At 40.1% G+C, this 20,277-nt stretch overlaps 1 protein-coding gene across 4 annotated transcripts in view; it reads left to right on the top strand.

Annotated features, from left to right (window-relative positions):
* Nucleotides 1-20,277, top strand: part of Ubr1 (Ubr1 ubiquitin ligase) — a 138,655-nt gene that overhangs the window by 27,566 nt on the left and 90,812 nt on the right. For all 4 annotated transcript variants that reach the window (XM_068387422.1, XM_068387396.1, XM_068387405.1 and 1 more), the window contains exons 4-10: nucleotides 2,731-2,879; nucleotides 4,971-5,118; nucleotides 6,942-7,142; nucleotides 7,579-7,761; nucleotides 12,310-12,429; nucleotides 12,746-12,877; nucleotides 13,586-13,781. In XM_068387422.1, the coding sequence (XP_068243523.1) occupies nucleotides 2,731-2,879; nucleotides 4,971-5,118; nucleotides 6,942-7,142; nucleotides 7,579-7,761; nucleotides 12,310-12,429; nucleotides 12,746-12,877; nucleotides 13,586-13,781 (1,129 nt within the window). The remainder of the gene's footprint in view (nucleotides 1-2,730; nucleotides 2,880-4,970; nucleotides 5,119-6,941; nucleotides 7,143-7,578; nucleotides 7,762-12,309; nucleotides 12,430-12,745; nucleotides 12,878-13,585; nucleotides 13,782-20,277) is intronic.

Here is a 20,277-nt window from a genome sequence, read left to right as displayed (position 1 = left end):
TTATAAATGATACTTGTTAGTGTATTCGTACACACTCAAGAGCGGCAGCTAGATGACAGCTGATCTAATCACAGCCAAAAGTAAAAAAAAAAAAAAGTCAACAATACTCAATTTTTAAAACACACCCGAAATTTAAAAACAAAAGTACACGCTTTCTTAATGTGCAATTAACTATTTAAAGAGTGGCAATTTTCTAGAATAAAATGATATTTCCCAAAAAATAGTGGTTTGCTGATGAAATCGGATGCCCTATTTTTAGCTATGATTGAAATGGATGTAGACTCGGCCTAATTATTTCGTTTTGTATTTAATTGACACTAAGAAAACTAATTTTAGTTTCTTCATCTAAATGTAAGTATTGTATAACACGAAGAGAGAGAGAGAGAGAGAGAGAGAGAGAGAGAGAGAGAGAGAGAGAGAGAATGAATCAGCTGTTGTAATCAAATGGCGTGTTTTTGTTTCGTGAGAATTTCATCGCCACGACTTTAACAACAACATACTGTACTGAACTTTACAGTATTATACAGACTACTGTAATATGATAAAGTAAAATATTTGTAATCTATTTTATATGAAATGGGGCTATTTTTGTTTTGTTTAAAATTTACATTTACGTATGTAAAACAACTCTCTCTCTCTCTCTCTCTCTCTCTCTCTCGTAGATTGTTTTCCTGCTTTGCTACGTATGTATGATTTTATATAGATACGGTAAATAATATTTGTAATAACATTTTATAAAAGCTTTTACTGTAATATCATTATTTATCACTTTCATCATGCGGGTTAAATTCCTTAGTTTGTTTACTGAGCGTACTTTATGACGCCGCCTGAAACGACGGCGTCATAAAGAAAAAAATTTCATTTGGAAGCCCTAAGAAAAATTAAGTAAAACATTAGTAATAACCAAATCAACATACTGTACTGAATAATCAATATAATTGATGCAAAAACTAACCTATAAACAGATGTGTAAATGCGTCTGTTTCTTCATTAGGATCAGAGATAAACGTAAACAAAACATTGGTTGCCATTTTTTATCGTGCTTTTTGGCGTGTTTAGGAAACGCATGATATAAAGTCGCCTTTAATATTTGTGCCTGTTTTAGTTTAGGGTACTGTATTACATGCATTAAGTGTTCTGTACATTAAAGGGTAGTTTGTTAACAGTACTACGTACAAGGGAAGGTTTTAAAAGTCTGAATATACATGTTAAATAAATAGGTAAATATGGTGTTACTACTTCGCGGATTTTCACCTATCGCTGCCGCGTCTGGAACATATCTACCGCGATAAACGAGGGTTCACTGTAATGTTAGAATTAGAGTTTTTTTAAAAAAAGTAGTTGTAGCAGTCAAGTTGCAAGGAAGCATAGGAAATTAATGAAGATCACAGATTTGAAATTCTACTTCACTGAGCTCTCCTCCAGAATCTATTTTTATGAAATTGAATATTTAGTAATATTTTCAAATGGATTACATCTTTCAAAAGTGTTTAATCGAATAGATTGAAAGGGAAGACTAGGAAAATTCCTCGAAATGCTCTTAATAAAGGTATTTTATTAAAATTACATTTTATCCATCCAAAACATATCTGTTTGAGTTTTCTTCTTAGAATTCTAATGTGTTTTTGATAAATTTTACCTATGACATCTTGAAACTTATACAGTATCTATAAAGCACAAGTTTTCTGGCCTTAATCAAACAAACAAAATATTTCTTAAACTCCTCTCCTTTGAGCAATCTTCACAGTATAATACTCATATTTACCTAAATTATATTATTATTATTATTACTACTACTAGACAAGCTACAACCCTAGTTAGAAAAGCAGAATGCTATAACGCTAAGGGCTCAAACAGGGAAAAATAGTTGAGTGAGGAAATGAAATAAGGAAATAAGATACAAGAGAAGGAATGAACAATTGAAATATATTTTGAGAACAATAACATTAAAATAAATCTTTCATATATAAACTACTGAATAAAAATCTAAAAAATTAACAAAGAAGAGGAATAAGATAGAATAGTGTCCGAATGTACCCTCAAGCAAGAAACTCAACCCCAAGACATTGAAAGACCATGATACATGCTTTTGGAGTGTTCTCCTAGAAAACCTGCTTACCATAGCTAAAGCATCTCTTCTGCCCTAACCGAGAGAAAGGTAGCCTGTGAAAAATGACAGTGCATTAGTTAACCCCTTGAGTAAAGAAGAATAGTTTGGTAATCACAGTGTTGTTAGGTGTATGACAGAGGAGAATGTGGAAAGAGTAGGCCAGACCATTTGGTGTATGTGTAGGCAAAGGAAAAATGAGCCGTAACCAGAGAAAGGGATCCGATGTACTATCTGGCCAGTCAACGGACCCAATAACTCACCAGTGGTAGTATCTCAACGGGTGGCCGGTGCCATGCCCAACCAGGCTATATGAGGAGTTTTGATAGTATTTTTGAGGTCATCTGTAATTTTGAGTTATTGAGAAATTTTCAAGGTTATTGTAAAGAAGGAAAGAACTGACCTCATTCTGATGACAAGCAATATCTTGCTACGTCCATTATGTGACTCGCATTCTTTACAAGAAGAGAGTTATACTGAACAGTATGTGGATTGTGAGGTTTTGCCTGCAAATTTCACTTTGTATGGATGTAATACCATAGGGCCTTGATGTACAAGTTGTTTAGATAAATGTAAAAATTAGTTACATAATCAGCCTGAATTAATTATATTTTTTCTTGCAGACTCTAAGGCAGCTAGATAACCCTCCTTCCCTCTGTGGTAGAGTTTTCAAGAATGGTGATCCGACCTATGGTTGTAGAGACTGTGGAATGGACCCCACTTGTGTACTTTGTGCCGACTGCTTTAAAAATTCTGCACATTGTAAACACAGGTTAGTAGGAGTTAGTTTTTTCCTCTTATTTGATTAAGTTTGTTTTGAGCCAATCAAAGCTTATCCTGGGGGGGGGGGGGGATGCCCTTTCAATTTAAAAAAAAAAGAAAGTTAACTTTCTATAAAATTTCTGATAACTTTATTTGCTATGAAAATACACTTGTTTTTAAGGGTCCCGTCCGGTATGCCAATATATTTGGGTATACGACGAAAAACGGAAAATCCTGAAAAAATTCACTAGAGCTTCGTATGGCAATTGAGAATGCGTAGACAAAATATTTTGTCAAAATTCCTCTTAATTTCATAGTTACAGGGTAATAAGTAAAAGTAACTCATTAAGTCAAAAACATTGATCCCTACAAGCAAATGCTGTATTCCTTGTACAGACGCTCCCCAAGATACGAACATCCGGAGATACGAACACAAATTGACGGAAGTCCAAACATGTTCGTAAACATCCGTAGATTTCATCGCAAGTTTAAATTCATTCTCTCTCTCTCTCTCTCTCTCTCTCTCTCTCTCTCTCTCTCTCTCTCTCTCTCTCTCTCTCTCTCTCTCTCTCTCTCTTCTTTTTTTTTCCGTATTTTGATTTTTAATGCAGTTAAATCTTCATATTTCTTTGAAAATTATTAAAAAATTCTTTATATCCTTATTCGATGTTTCAATTATGGGAATAGTAACGGATCGGAAGAAAACCACTTGATTTGCCTCTCGCCTTCCTCCAGAAGAAATATATAGCGTCATCAGACTTTTGGCATTTTTTTTTATTTCTTAACATGTTAGAAATATCTTCAAGATGAATATTACATCAGCGCCAATATGTTACAGAAAATCAGTTTACCTACAGTTCTTATTATTAGGTATCATGCGAAATCGTTGTAGCTCTTTCTGTGTGTGTGTGTGTGCTCGCTCTGTCAATCGCATACGGGTAGTTAATTCTAAAGCTTCATACAGTATTCAATTTTTCGTTCAATATTAAGCCTTCATATTTCATTAGACATTATTGTGTTTAATTGTGGTTTATTAAAGCACATTCATATTTTTTTTTAATTTCTTGAGCATTTCAATCAACAATTACTTTTGATTTACTTTTGGTTGGGAGATCAGCTGATCTCAAGGTGACGCTGCAGTATTACGATTATGCGCACATATAGTACGAATAACACTGATTTATATAATTTTCTTGATATTCGAAATCTCTTCATAGTGAATATTACAACAGCGCCAATATATTATAGGGTATCACATTCTCCATACAGTTCGTTGATAGACCTTATTATTAGTTATACACGGAATACGCACCCCCCCTTCTCTCTCTCTCTCTCTCTCTCTCTCTCTCTCTCTCTCTCTCTCTCTCTCTCGTTCTCTTTGTGTGTGTGTATATTTTTTCTTTTGGGGGGGTGCAATCATTAAATGTGTTAATCTAACCAAACCACACATTCAAAACACTCGACTCTTATAGGGTCAGTTCACTGAAACAAAAATAACAAGAAACCAGTGAAGGCAGAGACTCCACAAACACCTTTCACATTTTGTAGTGTTAGTGTGTAGCATAACTGAACAGAGTTAGTCACTAAATCAGGGACTACCTATTACTGTTTCTGTAATATGCATGAAACTAATTATACATACTATGTGACAGTTTATGGTCTGTGGAAGGGTTTAAAGACTTTAATCACAATGGAGCTTTTTACATTTTTATATATCACTTTTCCATAATTAGATATTTTACTCCCTAATTCATCCAATCAAAGCTTCATTACAGACAGCATAAGGAAAGATAAATGAAGAAGTACCGTACTCTATTTAACAAGACCGCTGAGTCAGAAATTATGACTGGAGTAGCAATTCTAGATGGTTGATATAGAAGGTCTCTTGTTTCTTTACTCTATTAACACTCTAAGAGTAAATATTATCGAATGAATGTTTTTTCTTTGGCTACTGATTATTTCAGTTAATGAATATTACAGTTTGTGAATATTAGCCAATAAGTCCATGAGTCCAGGTTTTAGATTCACAGAATTTTTAAAGATTATCATTAATCTATTGTTTCTACTGAGAATTTTTCTTGAAAGCTGATTTTGATTCCAGATATAAGATTAGCACATCATCTGGTGGTGGATACTGTGACTGTGGAGATCGGGAGGCATGGAAAACAGATGTCTTTTGTCACATACACATCAAGGGTCAGATGGTGCAACAAAATGAAAATCCATTAGAAAAGATACCATCAGACCTAGTAAGTATTTAACCCAATTGTATTTTGGAGGGAGATTAACAAGTTCTTGTGAATTTGGGTTTTGAGTTCCTTGTTGATTTTAGTGTCTTTTGATTATAACTACTGTTATTGTTGTATTATTTCTGTAAAGCAATTTCAAGTTATAAAGTATGTCACACTGAAAATTCATTTAAGGAGATATCCCTTGACCTAATAAATGTTTGCAGTTATCTTATATTTTTGTTTTTGAAAGTTAAGTCTTTCAATTTTCACATTTCATAGTTACACCAAAAAGGTAATGGTGAGAAGTAAATGGACAGTCAAGAGTATTAACATGAAGAAATAATTCTGAAAGAAATATAAAGTTTTTGTAAATGTATCTTAATCAAGTAGTACCTGTAGATATAGATTGCTGTTAGAGACTAATAAAAAGCTTTCAAGTTCTGGTACAGGGAAGTGGGTAGTAATGAATATTGGAAAAGGTACTCTGAAAGAGGTAACAAGAGTTGAAAGAAAAGAAAAAAAGTTAGGATGAGGAGAATGTAAATTTTAACACAACAGATGGAAAAGAAAATATTCAGAGTAGTGCAGTGGATGGAGCTGTTAGAAAAGATGTGAAAGGAACAAAGTCTGAGCGAAGGGAAGTTTTAAAGAATAAAGTTAGTGTTGTTATATTTATTTTATAATGAAAAATAAATTAAGGATGATTATATTATTGAAAAAATATATGGCTGAGACTTTTGAGCACCTGCATGGTGTTTTGTCATCAGTATTTAAACCGGAGAATAAAATTTACTGGATCCGTGTGGTGTCTGAAGAGGCACTTGTCAGCAGCCAGGGGTCCTTTCTCCCATTAGCTAGTAGTGTATCAGAATGTGTGGGACAATCTCGCCTTGTAACTAGACAACAGGAACTACACCGGGTAGTTCATCTAAACTGTCTGCCTGCAGAGATACTAAGATTCTTGTACATATCAAACAAGAGATGGAGCACACACCTTGTAGAACTTATAGTCTCCTCTGGTGTGTGGACAGAGGACAAATGGCACCAGCAAGTCAAGGTTCTGGAGCTGTTGGCTGCAGTTAGTGCCGTACACCATTCCAGGAACAAGTAATGGGGACGCTGTAGTGCTGATAAGAGACCTGATCGTAGTGGCTTTCATCAATGATTAAGGAGGCACGATACATCTGCCCTTGATGCTTTTGTCAATGATTAAGGAGGTACGATACGTCTGCCTTTGCCCCTCTGCCAGTTGACAAAGCAGTCACATGCAATGGAGTTGACTGCAAGATAGATTCTGGGCTAAAGGAACATCCCTGCAGATTAGTTTTATTTCTAGTTGCAAGTACACTAATAGGGACAGATTAGTCTCCTAAATACTTGCAAGGCAGAAACTTTTATTTTTGTTATGGGGATCACCAGAGATCAACCTGTTTACTACCTAGCTAAACAAGAAGCCCCCTGGTTCTAACCCCAGGGGCAGTATTCAACAACATTTCAGCACTTAAGGAGTTTGACTAAGCCCCATTAAAAGAATACCTTTTTGGGGGTCACTTCATATTATATGTACTTTTTGTTTTGTCAGAATAAACACTGTTTTCTTATACAATTTGTAGACCACATAAATACTATACTGGTTTTTCATGAAACTTTTTTTATTATTTAGGAGATAGACCTGTGGATTCTGCAATTCTTTTACTTTATATAGAATTAGATCTGACTAGATCCTGTTTTAGTGTTCAAACTTTCCATAGTAGCTTACTTTTAAAAAATACAGGATTAGCCTGTATGTATTTAAGAGTTGAATATGTTTTATACTTAACTTTGTCTTTTGTAATTTTCAGACCGAGAGAATTCAGTTAGTTTTTGATACAATCCTACAATATGCAAAAGAGTTGCTGACCATAGAAGAAGCATTCAGCATCCCGAAAGACCTAGAATTACGTGACTCTGATAAAGAACCAACCAATATGTCTAGTTTGTATGATTACAAAGACACTTTTGTTACAATGCTCTACAATGATGAAACACATACTTATGACCAGGTGAGTGCAAAATCATTGTGCTAAGCTCATTCTCAGTTTTCTTTTTAATTTTATTCACAGGTATTGGTTTTTTTGTTAATGTTTTGTAAATTATATTTTAATGTGTAAAACTTGAAAGCTCTTGATTTGTGAATTGTAAATATCTTTAAGCTTCAAAAACAAGATCTGATTTAGATGAAATAGTGGAAAACTGATATATTTTTTTTTGTCGTGCTTTGAAGAGGGGGGAGTGGTTTTAATGCTAAAAATAATGAATCTAGGGTAAGAAAAAAAAAATCTTAGTAGTTTTGTGTTTTTCATGAAAGTAACATCATACCTGTTCAAAGAATATACGAGAGAATAAGCAAAGATATTCATAGAAATCGGGTCTTCTGGTAGAGTAAGCCTCAGTGGCTCATTTCTCATTTTGTTAAGAAAGAAATCACTTGTCTTTCAGGTAATCACCACTTTGGAACGTGCAATTGAGTGCACGCAAAAGGAAGCCGTTGCATATGCGACAAGTATTGATCGAGAAGGAAGGTGTATAGTGAGATGTTCAGATTTCCACAATTGTTCAACATCTAAAACTTTAATGGAAAAACATACATCCAGAGGAGGGGGAAGGCCATTAAAAGTTCAGGTAAGTTACCTAGTAAATATACACTATTGTTGTTTGTACACAAATGCAAACCTTCCGCCTTCAATTAAGAGAAGATTCTAATGCAGCTGGAACTCGGTCATTTAACGTTTAACGAGATTTTAACAATGTCGGTAGCTACCAGCCAGTAGCAGCGAAGCCCCACCCCCTTGTCTGTACACTGAGTAGTCACTATGATTCTGGATGCCAACTAACAGACATTGTGTCAACTCTCATACAGACTTGTGTTTTACTAACATTTTCTCTCTTTTCTACCTCTATTTTCTCTTTTCCATGGAGTGTGTATGCTTGATGCCGAAGGAAGACATGCGAACTTGCCACGGAGTATTGAATAAGTGTGTAATTTTTGTGAGTATAAGAGGTTGATCCTCATTCCTTGTGCCTTTCATGGTTGGGGCACATCTGTAGTTTAAATTCCCCTTGTGAGGTATGTAGGGAGTGGTCGCCCTCTCATTGGCAGGTGTATGGCAGGAGAAGAAAGAAGGCTAAACACAATTCTTCCCCCTCAGGCTCATCCTCTAGGTTGAAGAAAGCAAATAAACCTTCAACCCCTGTCACTCTGCCCTCTGACTCTTAACTGTTTATCTCTTCTGAAGGCAAGACGGGGGAAGAGTGGGGATGATTTAGATCTTGGTAGAGTCTTAAGGTAGAGAAACTTTTTCGTTTCCTCTAGCTTAGGTGAACTTCTTTCACAGGAGGAGCCCATTTACAATAACATACTTACAGTTGGTGGTGCTATGCTACTCCTTGGACTTCCCTTGGACTGAAGGGTTCACCTTTCAAAGAAGGGCTATCTTTAGCAAGTAATCCTGCTAAAAAAGTTGTAACGACTTCACAGCTTAACCTGATCTTGAGTGGGCAGCTAATATTCTTCCCCTGAGTCAGACTTCACTGTTTGGCCTATACACTATGGGGTTGACGAAGGACTCCGTATCAGAAGGGACTAGCTCTCCTTCCCACAAGACCATAGCATCTCCTTTTATGGTAAGCGCACTTCCTCATGCAAGTCTGTAGAGCAACGCACTCCCTCAACATCTTTTATAAGCTCGCAAGTAATGTGTTTCTGAGCGCACAAAGTGTCTGGACTTGCGTGCGCCCTTGCCCTTGTTGGAAGATCTTGCCTCACCTAACCTATTAGATGATATACGTGCACCAAATACTCGCTTTTGTATGACGTGCACTACATCATCACGCTGAAATTAGTGCTCAGTAAATATGAAGACCACAATGACATGCTCGCCTATGGCGCGCATAACAACGTCGCACTTCCACAGCTCTGGTGAGTGCGAATTCAAAGATCACGAGCAAGAAAATTAGGGAAACAATATCTCCTATTCCTTTGCCAGCAGGGCAGGAAAAAAGTAATAATGACTTGTGCAAGCATGTGATTTCCAGGCACCCTATTCTTAGAGATTGTATGAGGATTTTTGGCCGCAAATATTTCTTGCTTTGCTTGATGCCGGCTGGATTCAGGACACTCTCTCTTCGGAGCTTAAGTTTTCCAATCCGATTATCTCAAGATGTCTGCATCATTATGACCCTCGCAGCAGATCCCAAGTGAGACCAATGTCGCTAGATCCTCTACCCCAAATGCATAGAGGGTCTAGGTCACCGAAGTGTATCTCTTTCATGGACAATTATAGGCTCCCCTCAATTGAGTTTGTCTCTCTCAAACACTTACTTTCAGGCCCAGTGTGTGAAGGAGTTACTCAAAGATAGGGCAAAATATGTTGGTGTTTTTGGTCTATCAGGCAACCAACCAGTTGGCCATCTGTGTCACAATGAAGCAAGATGCGTTGGCTTGAAAGTTCACTAAACAATTGTACCAAAGAAAGATATACCTTTAGGATTTTTTGCTCAATAGACCATTCTTATTTCCTTTGGAACAGGTAGAGCTTACAGCAGAGAGGTGTAGGATTCCTATCTCTTCACAGGTGGAGATTATCCAGCATCTCTTCAGAGAGAGAGGCATTTTGAGCGAGACAGTGAAAGAGGTGTCTCAGTGCCTCAGGAAATCCTCCTTTAATGAATATCAAGCAAAGGGGGTTATCTTTTGTGGTTGCTGTTGTCGAAGGAATACTTGTCCTCTTGTAGCCTCTATTTCACTAGTGGCAGACTTTTTATCTTAACCTATGGAAGGAAACCTGCCTCTGAGTATCAGCGGATAAAGGGTATCATTCAGCTTTGAGACAGGTACTAAGACTGAGAGGAGTAGATATTTCCTCCTCGTGGGAATTATCCATACTTGTCAAGAGTGTGAAGCAGACCTGTCCTCTATGTTGGATTCAACTTCCAGCTTGGGATATAATCAAGGTACTACGGTCTCTAAAGTGAGCTCCTTATGAAATGTTGAGGCAAGCCTCAGATAGGGACCTTGCCTTACAGACTGTGTTTCTACTTACTCTAGCTTCATCATAGTGAAAAGTTACATTGACTCCTATTCATTCTCATACTCGGAACACTGGAGGCAGGTCTTTTTATCATGTGTCCCAGACTTTGTAGTAAAGTCTTGGAATTCATCAATACCAGATTCCAGATGTTCTTTTAAATAAACCTCGCTTAGGGAAGTAACTGACAATCCGGATAAGTTGCTTTTATTCTGTAAAGGCGCTAAGGTGGTGCCTCAAAATAACCCAGACTGACAAATCCAGTTTACTGAACCTTTTTGTTAGAACTGACAGAGTGAAAAAGAAAGTCACCAAGAATACAATCTCATTTTGGCTGCTGGAGACTATTAACAGAGTGTTAAGGCCTAGATCCCCCCGAAGCACCAGAACAAGTTAAGGTGCGCGCCCATGAGATCAGAGGAGTTGGTACAACTCTCGCCTTCAAGAAGAATCTCTCGGTGGCTCAAGTTTTAGACACTCTTGTATGGAAGCATCAATCCACTTTCACTGCTCATCATTTGTGAGAATGCACTACAGGTCATTAAGACGTTAACAGCAAGTGGTTTAGTGACCCTACCTCCTTTACAGGACCAAACGTGTCACGTCTAAGATAGCTGTTGCAATATAATTCTAGGTTGAGAGCAAGAGTGCCTGGCCTCTTCTCCTCTCTTCATCCTCTCTCTTTTTTGGGGGGGAATAGTAGTTGAAATCCTATATAGCTGGACAGACGTTGATACAGGTAAGCATCGCCTTCAACAGTAGCCTTTGTATTTTGCTCTAATACAAGTGTGCATTCTACCATCCTCCTTATGATGGGGAGGGTGGATATGTACAGGGAAACCCATTATTTGTTTATGCCGTAATTCACAGACTGATTAGTGCCAAGATAAAGAGATTTGCTCTGCAACTGCATTAGTTATCCTAGAATGAACCTGACAGTACATTCTACCCTGGTTTGCGAGGTGTCTATGATGGGATTTTCTGCACCTTATCAGGTCCGAGATCAACGATCCTGGGATGTTGGGCAGAAAGTTTGGTCAGTAGACTTCCACCAACCTAAGGATGAGCCATAAATAAAGGACAAATGGTTTTATTCATGTAGGAACAAATCATATTTTGAAATAATTTGTATTTTTCCTAACTATCCAAATCTGACTCTTTTTAACTTGACTTCCCGCCATCACCTCCTCCGAAAGTCCCAGATGCAGTCATAGTGATTTCAGTGTACTGGCAAAAGGGCAGGGTTTCCCTACTACCGGCCTGTAGCTACTGACATCTGTTGACACCTCTTTGAAAGTTGAATGGCGGAGTTCCAGCTGCGATAAAATCTTCTGATTAAATGACATGGGTTTGTATAGTTGGAAAAATTAAATTATTTTTAAAATTCGTAATATTTCAGGTGTTTAAATCTTTCATTGAATATCTTAAAAAATTTTTCTTAGGGGGACAGATAGTAATCCTTGTTTTATAACAGCCTCAAAGCTGACTAAGGTATATCAGTTATGTTGAATTTACTATAGATTTATAGTTAAATGAAATAACTTTTCCTTTGCCCCATAGATGAATCTTAGGTTTGCGGACAAGAATTTCCAAAGTATTTTTGCATAATGGGATTTTAATTTATGATTGGAATGGAACAGTACAATAATCTTTTCTGAAAAGCAATCTCTAATTGTATTTAATTTTTTTTTTAATAAATATACAATTTTGCTATAATATCGTCCAAATGTTAAACTTTGAAAAATTATATTTATATCAAGTAAAATTTCCTTTAGGATGGTACTGTACTGCTTACAATGTATCTTGTACATTACTTTAGGTGTTAATATTATTTCATAAGTTTAATCAAAGTTTTGTCATTTCTTGGTTTAATATATGGTATGCTGATAAGTTTTTCTCTTAATAGAAATATGAATATTTTAGAAAGGCATAGGTGTAGAGGATGTGGATTGATGAGAAATAAAATGCAGCTGTTATCAGATGGATAATTTTAAAGAACTATTTAATGTTAACAAAGATTTTGTAACAAACCATAGTTTTAATGAAACCCCATATGGGTTTGTAATGAACAAAACTGTATACTCTACAGTTTGGATTGGGCAAAGCTTTACCCAGTTTGAGTAACTTTAGGTCTCTGTTTCAGGTGATGCACTCATATGTCATTGCACATCAAGTATTTGCTTCAAGGTTACTGACTTGGCTTCACAACATTTTGGAATCTGCACAAGCCTTTAGACTAATTTTTAGTGATATTGTGAACAAGGTGAGTTTTGGTGATACTTGAAGTGTTGAATGATAAGATCTTTAGAGTTGCCTTTTTATTACAGTAATTTTCAATACTTTGTATGGAAATTGTGCCATAGTGTTCTGTGTCTGTTAGACACCACAGTTTAAAAAATGACAAATTTATACTGAAGAATAATTTTGCTTTTCCATTTAGTATTTTTTTATTGTGCATTTGTCTGGAAAGGAAAGTTTGTGTCGTATTTAATTTTTGAAATTTATGTATCCTGAATTTCAATATGAGTGAATCTTCCTTTGTTCTCACCACATGTTCCGAATTGATTTTATGTATCTAGGATGGTGGTAGCATTGTTGAGAACATCATTTGGACAGATACAAAAATGTGGAAAACTGCACGTGTTCAGTGGCATAGACTCTTCATATCAGGAATGCTTATGGACCAAGAAAGCAAGAAAATGTTTGCAAGGGTAAGTAATACAGTTGTACCTCTTGTTAATGCTTTTCATATTTTTTTAAGAACGTGAAAAATAGACGTGTTTTTATTCCACATTCTTTACAATTGAAAACATGAAATTACAAGAAAGATATAAAAAAGTGATTATTGGAAGAATCTATATATTAGCAATGATATTAGGTTGATTATAATAGTTTATAGGGTGTCTAGGTGTTATTTTGAAGGGTTAGTTTATATTAATTTGCAAGTTTGGTACTAATAAAGGACTCAAAATGTGTGAGTTGTAGTATGATCTTGTTAGATGAGATCACAGTCACATTTGAGACTTCGGGTTTACTTTTAAATGAAGTGAAACTTAGAGTAAGGTACATTGAGAGAGAGGTTGGCCATTTAATTGAAATGATACCAAAGGAAGAAAACATGCTGCAGGAATTAAAGGGTTTGAGTATCTTCAGTAGTGTGTTATTCAAGACATTAAGTAATATTGTTACTGTTGAATGATAATTTGATCCCAGCAGAATTTCTTCTGAAATATATGGTTATGACGATCAAGTTTCAGAAACGTACAAAATCTTGGATGTCGGTATTTTTATGCTTCTACAATTTATTAATTACAGTATTATTAATACAGTAAGTCTTCTGAGTTTTTAGTATAGGAAGTCAACTACAGAGTAATTTTAAGGTGATTGTTATTAATGTTAATCTTTAACCATTCTTTCAGATATTTACAAAACACTACAGTAAGATGATGAAAGACTTCATCCTCGATGATCACGACCATGCTGTCTCTGTTGCTTCCTTAGGGGTACAGCTCTTTACTATGCCAACCATTGCTCACATGTTGGTTGCAGAAGAGGATGTTTTGGTTCGTCTTCTCAACACTTTCTTGTCAGAGTGTGAGAAGAAGTTAAAAGATGGTGAGTACGCTTTGGTCTGAGTAAGTTATTAAGTCGTTGCATCGCCTAGATATAATGTGTATTCAGCGGTTATCTGTTGACTTAGGGATTTTAATGTTCATGGTATGTGGCCACTCAACCACTACCATTTTGCAGCAGTGAATGGGTATTTTTGGATTTTTAGTATACAGTAAATATTAGATTTAGGAATCCGGTCTCCAAAAAATAAAAATGTTGTCACTTAAAAATTTTTCAAATTACTAAACTTTTGGGATTAAGGTCCCTAATCATCCTATGACAAAATATACATTATAATTTATATGACGTTTGATCACAGTATCTCGCAGAGAATTATATATAAATAAAATAATATCCTTGCAAGCGAAGGTACATGATTTGAGCATGGTATCTACTTCATAGATTTTGTAGAACCCTTTCATTGGAAAAAGATTTAGCAGCAGCTCATTGGCATACCAAGTTGGTTTTCGCTATACATTATTTTTAAAAACCATGTTTTGCGTATGAAGATTGCCATGCTCTAGGCCCCATAATGCGTGCACAGACATGGTCTAATTAGTTATAGAGTTTGATTTTTAATTCCCTTATGTACACACATGTGGGGCTTTTATTTAAAGGAGGTCCTCGAGTCATGAACGAGATCCATTCCTACAATGCGCCGTAAAATGAATTTGATATACATAACATACTGTATGTACTGTACATACATACAGTATATACTCATCAAAATATGCAATTTTTCAATATTAAACTTACCCGATAATCATGTAGCTGTCAACTCCGTTGCCCGACAGAATTCTATGGAGGGATACGCCAGCTATCACAATACTAGAAGGGGGTGTACTTACCAGCGCCACCTGTGGCCAGGTACTCAATCATTTGTTGTTGACACCTCCTCAATTATTCCTCTGTCGTGCTTCCGGCTAGACGTTCTGGGATACGCTTATGGTCTTCGAGTTTATTCACGGATATTTGGTGAAGTATTCTCTCAGATTAACGGCTGTCGCTTTACTGGAATCCTTCTTATATTAGCTAGATAGCTTTTATATAATACTGATATAACGGTTAACGAATTTTGCTTGTTTTTGGATCACCCTTTGGCTAACTCTTTGAAACAAGATGTCTGACGTTTCGCAAGCCCCCTCCCATAGACGATGTAGGTCTTGCAATAGGCGTATTCCGAAGGCCTCGGTAGATCCTCACACCGCTTGTTCTGACTGTAGGGACAGGCCCTGTCTATTAGAAAATCGATGTGAGGAATGCGCCGGACTTTCGGAATTGGAATTTGTCCGTCTTTTAAAATATTCATCTAAGTTAGAGAGAGGTAGAGTTAGGAGAAGTTCTTCTCACTCTTCTATGTTTTCCTCACCTCATGATCCCCTACCTTTTCCTACCCCTGTAGTGGCTACCCCCGAACCTACTGTGTGCCCTCCGCCTGATATGTCAGTTGTTTTGCGTGCTATTCAGGCTTTAGGCGATAAAGTAGATTCAGTGGTAAGTGACCATAAGTCTCTGATGGCCGAAGTTAAAGAACTGAAGGTCAAGAGTGCAGTGGGTGGAATTAGTGCCAGTGCTGTGACGAGTGCTAGTGTCGGTGCAGTGCCAAGTGCTAGTGGTGCCAGTGTGGTGCGTGAGGATTTTTCTGTGCGAGCCAGTCGTCCTCCCAGTCCGGGACCTCTTGCAAGCTCCCATGCCCAGGGGAGAAGCAACGTCGAAGGGCTTAAGGGTTCGACAGGCCTTGTTAGGCGCACAGAACTATCCTCGGTGGTTGCGGGCGTGTCTTCCTTAGACCGTCACTCCCACCTGCAGACGATTGAGCCCGTCTTATTCTCGTCCGCTGATCAACTAGCAGGGAAGAAACGTTGGTCTCAGGTCTCGAGACCGCTTAAACGTAGAGTCCAGTCCGCGAGTGCTCAGCCAGGTTGCAGTCATTGGCTCAGCTCTGACTCGCCTCAGTCATCTGTCGACTGTACTCCGCCCAAGAGGAGTAAGGTTCTGCCAAAACAGAGCCCGACTGTGACTTTACCTCAGTCTGTTATCGTTTCTGCCGATCCCAAGTGGACCCTGCTTCAGTCCATGCAAGCTCAGCTTTCGGACTTGATGCGTGAGTGTCGGGCTGAGAGTGTTGCACCTCCTCCTCCGCCTACACTCCCTCCGCCTGTTCTCGCTCCGCCTGTGCTCGCCCCGCCTGCACTTGCTCCGCCTGGTCGCAGCACCATCTGCCAGGCGTACGATGTTGAGCCACTTTCGGAGTTCGCTGTTCCCAGTGGTGTTCAGCCTCAGCCTTCTTTAAGGCAACCCTTGCTTTGGGATCAGGAGAGTTATTCCACTCTTCCTCCGCCTCCCCTTGCTGCTCCACCAGTGGTGCAACTCTCGGTTGGGGTACAACAACCTCTCCCCTCCGTGAGTCTGTCTGCTCAGCCATCGCTGCAGCGAGCTCAACCCTCCTCAAGGCAAGCTCCTCTACACCCTGGACTTGCGCCTCAGGAGCCTCAGCTTGCGAGAACTTTACCTTGTTCTGCGCCGCCTCAACCTCATCATGCTCCGCTCATCTCACAGGAACAGGAACGGACTACTCCGCCTCCGTCCTCCGCTCAGCTTGTGCAATCCTTGGGTTCAACCTCTCTTGCTAGGAGTCAACCTCCTTCACCCATGCGCCTGCCTTCTGCTTCGTCTGTTGTTCAGCCTTTGCAGTCTGAGCCTCAGGTTTTCCCTCAACAGTTACTGGAAGAGGAAACCACTGTTATAGTTCCTACCCGTTCTGACTCTGCGGTTCAGCATTCTGGTCCGATCGCTTCGCTACCCTCTGCTGATGAGGTGTCGGATGATGAGGAGGCACACCTTGATCCCTCATCAGACGTGGACGAATCTAAGCTTTCTCCATTGTCGATTGATTTTCGTAAGGTCTTGGCTCTACTCAGGGAGATTTACCCAGACCACTTCGTCTCTGCTATTCCCCGCTCTCCACCATCTGAGTTTTCGCTGGGCGTACAACAAGCTAAGTCCAACTATACTAAGCTTGTCCTAGCTAGATCCTCCAAGAGGGCTTTAAGGATCTTAGGGGAGTGGCTGCAGTCTAAACAACACCTTGGCAAGACTTCCTTCATGTTCCCTCCAACGAAGCTCGCTTCGAAAGGTTGCGTTTGGTATGCCACAGGGGAAGCACCAGGCTTAGGAGTACCTGCCTCTGCCCAGGCTGACTTCTCAAGTCTGGTGGACTCGCCTCGGAGAACTGCTATGAGACGCTCGAAGGTTTGTTGGACCTTCTCAGACCTGGATCATTTTCTGAAAGGGTTGTTCAGAGCATTTGAAATGTTCAACTTTCTCGACTGGTGCCTGGGAGCCCTCAGCAAGAAAACCTCTCCTGCGGACAAAGATTCTGCCATGCTAATAATGTCCTGCATGGATAAGGCCATCAGAGATGGATCGGGTGAGCTAGCGTCGTTATTTGTATCAGGGGTGTTGAAGAAAAGGGAACAACTGTGTACCTTCCTTTCCGCCAGCATTACACCTTGCCAACGGTCGCAACTCCTTTTTGCTCCACTCTCAAAGTTCCTCTTTCCCGAGGAGCTAGTTAAGGACTTGTCGGCTGCCCTGATACAAAAGGACACGCACGATCTTGTAGCCTCATCGGCTCGTAAGTCTAAGGTTGCCACCTCAGTCCCCAAGACTTATCGCTCCCCAGTGGCTGATACCCCGGCTACGAGGTTCATACCGCCCTTTCGTGGTAGAGCCCCCAGCCGAGGAAGCTCCCGTCCAGACTCTCACAGGAGCAAGTCTAGGAAAGGATCCAGGACCTCTAAGGGAAAGAACTGACTCTCAGATTCTCCAGACAACAGTAGGAGCCAGACTCAAGATCTTCTGGCGAGCCTGGGAGAAGAGAGGTGCAGACGCACAGTCTGTCAGTTGGCTGAGGTACGGTTACAGGATTCCATTCTGCCTCAAACCACCTCTGACCACATCGCCCATCAACCTCTCTCCCAACTACAAAGAAGAGGACAAGAGGCTAGCATTGCAACAGGAGGTGTCGCTTCTTGTGCAGAAGAAGGCAGTGGTTATAGTCCGGGACCATCAATCCCCGGGCTTCTACAACCGTCTCTTTCTTGTGGCCAAGAAGACAGGAGGTTGGAGACCGGTGCTGGACGTCAGCTCTCTCAACGAGTATGTCACCAAGCAGACGTTCACGATGGAGACGACCAAGTCGGTCTTAGCAGCGGTCAGACAGGAGGACTGGATGGTCTCGTTGGACTTGAAAGATGCATACTTTCACGTTCCCATTCATCCAGACTCCCAACCTTTCCTGAGATTCGTTTTCGGAAAGGTTGTCTATCAGTTCCAAGCCCTGTGTTTTGGCCTAAGCACAGCTCCTATGGTCTTTACTCATCTGATGAGGAATGTAGCGAAATTCCTACACTTATCGAACATCAGAGCCTCCCTCTACCTAGACGACTGGCTGTTGAGAGCCTCCACGAGTCGTCGTTGTCTGGAGAACCTCAATTGGACTTTAGACTTAATCAGAGACCTAGGTCTATTAGTCAATATAGAGAAATCTCAACTCATTCCCTCCCAATCCATTGTGTACCTGGGAATGGAGATTCAGAGTCAGGATTTTCGGGCTTTTCCATCGGCCCCCAGGATAAACCAAGCCCTAGAGTGCATCATGAGCATGCTGAAGAGGAGCAATTGCTCAGTGAGACAGTGGATGAGTCTCACAGGGACCCTCTCATCACTGGCCCTGTTTGTCGAGCTAGGAAGACTCCACCTCCGCCCTCTTCAATTCCATCTTGCTGCTCATTGGGACAAGGGCTCGACTCTAGAAGCAGTCTCTATCCCTATCAACCAAGAGATGAAGACCACTCTCCTGTGGTGGAAGCACAATCTCCTTCTCAAGGAGGGTCTATCATTGGCCATCCAGACCCCCAATCTTCATCTCTTCTCAGATGCATCGGACTCGGGCTGGGGTGCGACCTTGGACGGACGGGAATGCTCAGGAGTATGGAACAAGGAACAAGGATTACTCCACATCAACTGCAAGGAACTGTTAGCAGTTCATCTAGCCCTGTTGAACTTCAAGTCCCTCCTGCTAGGCAAAGTGGTGGAGGTGAATTCAGACAACACCACAGCCTTGGCTTACATCTCCAAGCAAGGAGGGACCCATTCGAGGAGCCTTTACGAGATCGCAAGGGACCTCCTCATTTGGTCAAGAGGTCTAAACCTCACTCTGGTCACGAGGTTCATCCAGGGCGATATGAATGTTTCAGCGGATCGCCTCAGCAGAAGGAATCAGGTCATTCCCACGGAATGGACCCTCCACAAGAGTGTGTGCAACAGACTTTGGACCTTGTGGGGTCAACCTACCATAGATCTGTTTGCCACCTCCATTACCAAGAGACTTCCGCTTTATTGTTCCCCTGTTCCAGACCCTGCAGCGGTTCATGTGGATGCTTTTCTTCTGAACTGGTCCCATCTCGACCTGTACGCATTCCCTCCGTTCAAGATAATAAACAAAGTTCTGCAGAAATTCGTCTCGCACGAAGGGACACGGCTGACGCTGGTTGCTCCCCTTTGGCCTGCAAGAGAATGGTACACAGAGGTACTTCAATGGCTAGTCGACTTCCCCAGGACTCTACCTCTAAGAGTGGACCTTCTACGTCAACCACACGTAGACAGGTTGCATCCAAACCTCCACGCTCTTCGGCTGACTGCCTTCAGACTGTCGAAAGATTCGCTAGAGCTAGAGGCTTTTCGAAGGAGGCAGCCAGTGCGATTGCCAGAGCTAGAAGAGTTTCCACTCGTAGAGTCTACCAGTCTAAGTGGGAGGTCTTCCGAAGCTGGTGTAGAGCCAATTCAATATCCTCTACCAATACCTCTGTGATCCAAATAGCTGACTTCCTTCTACATCTTAGGAATGAGAGATCCCTTTCAACACCTACGATTAAAGGATATAGGAGCATGTTGGCCTCAGTTCTCCGCCACAGGGGTTTGGACCTGTCTTCCAACAAGGACCTTCAAGACATTCTCAAGTCTTTTGAGACGTCTAAAGAACGTCGTCTTTCCACTCCAGGCTGGAATCTAGACGTAGTCTTAAGGTTCCTTATGACATCTAGGTTCGAACCTCTCCAGTCAGCTTCCTTCAAGGATCTTACCCTCAAGACTGCTTTTCTCGTTTGCCTTGCAACAGCTAAGAGAGTCAGTGAGGTTCATGCCTTCAGCAAGAACATTGGTTTCACAACCGAATCTGCAACATGTTCTTTTCAGCTTGGATTCCTAGCAAAGAACGAGCTTCCTTCACGTCCTTGGCCTAGATCGTTCGAAATACCTAGCCTCTCCAACATGGTAGGTAACGAACTAGAGAGAGTTCTTTGCCCTGTCAGAGCTCTCAAATATTATCTGAAGAGGTCTAAACCTATTCGAGGACAGTCAGAAGCCTTATGGTGTGCCATCAAGAAACCCTCGAGACCCATGTCCAAGAATGGGCTTTCGTACTATATAAGGCTTC

Source organism: Palaemon carinicauda, chromosome 1, assembly GCF_036898095.1.
Source record: "Palaemon carinicauda isolate YSFRI2023 chromosome 1, ASM3689809v2, whole genome shotgun sequence".
NCBI classification, from domain to species: Eukaryota; Metazoa; Arthropoda; class Malacostraca; order Decapoda; family Palaemonidae; genus Palaemon; species Palaemon carinicauda.
Note: the sequence above shows the minus strand (reverse complement) of the source record. Positions and strands in the feature narration are given on the sequence as shown.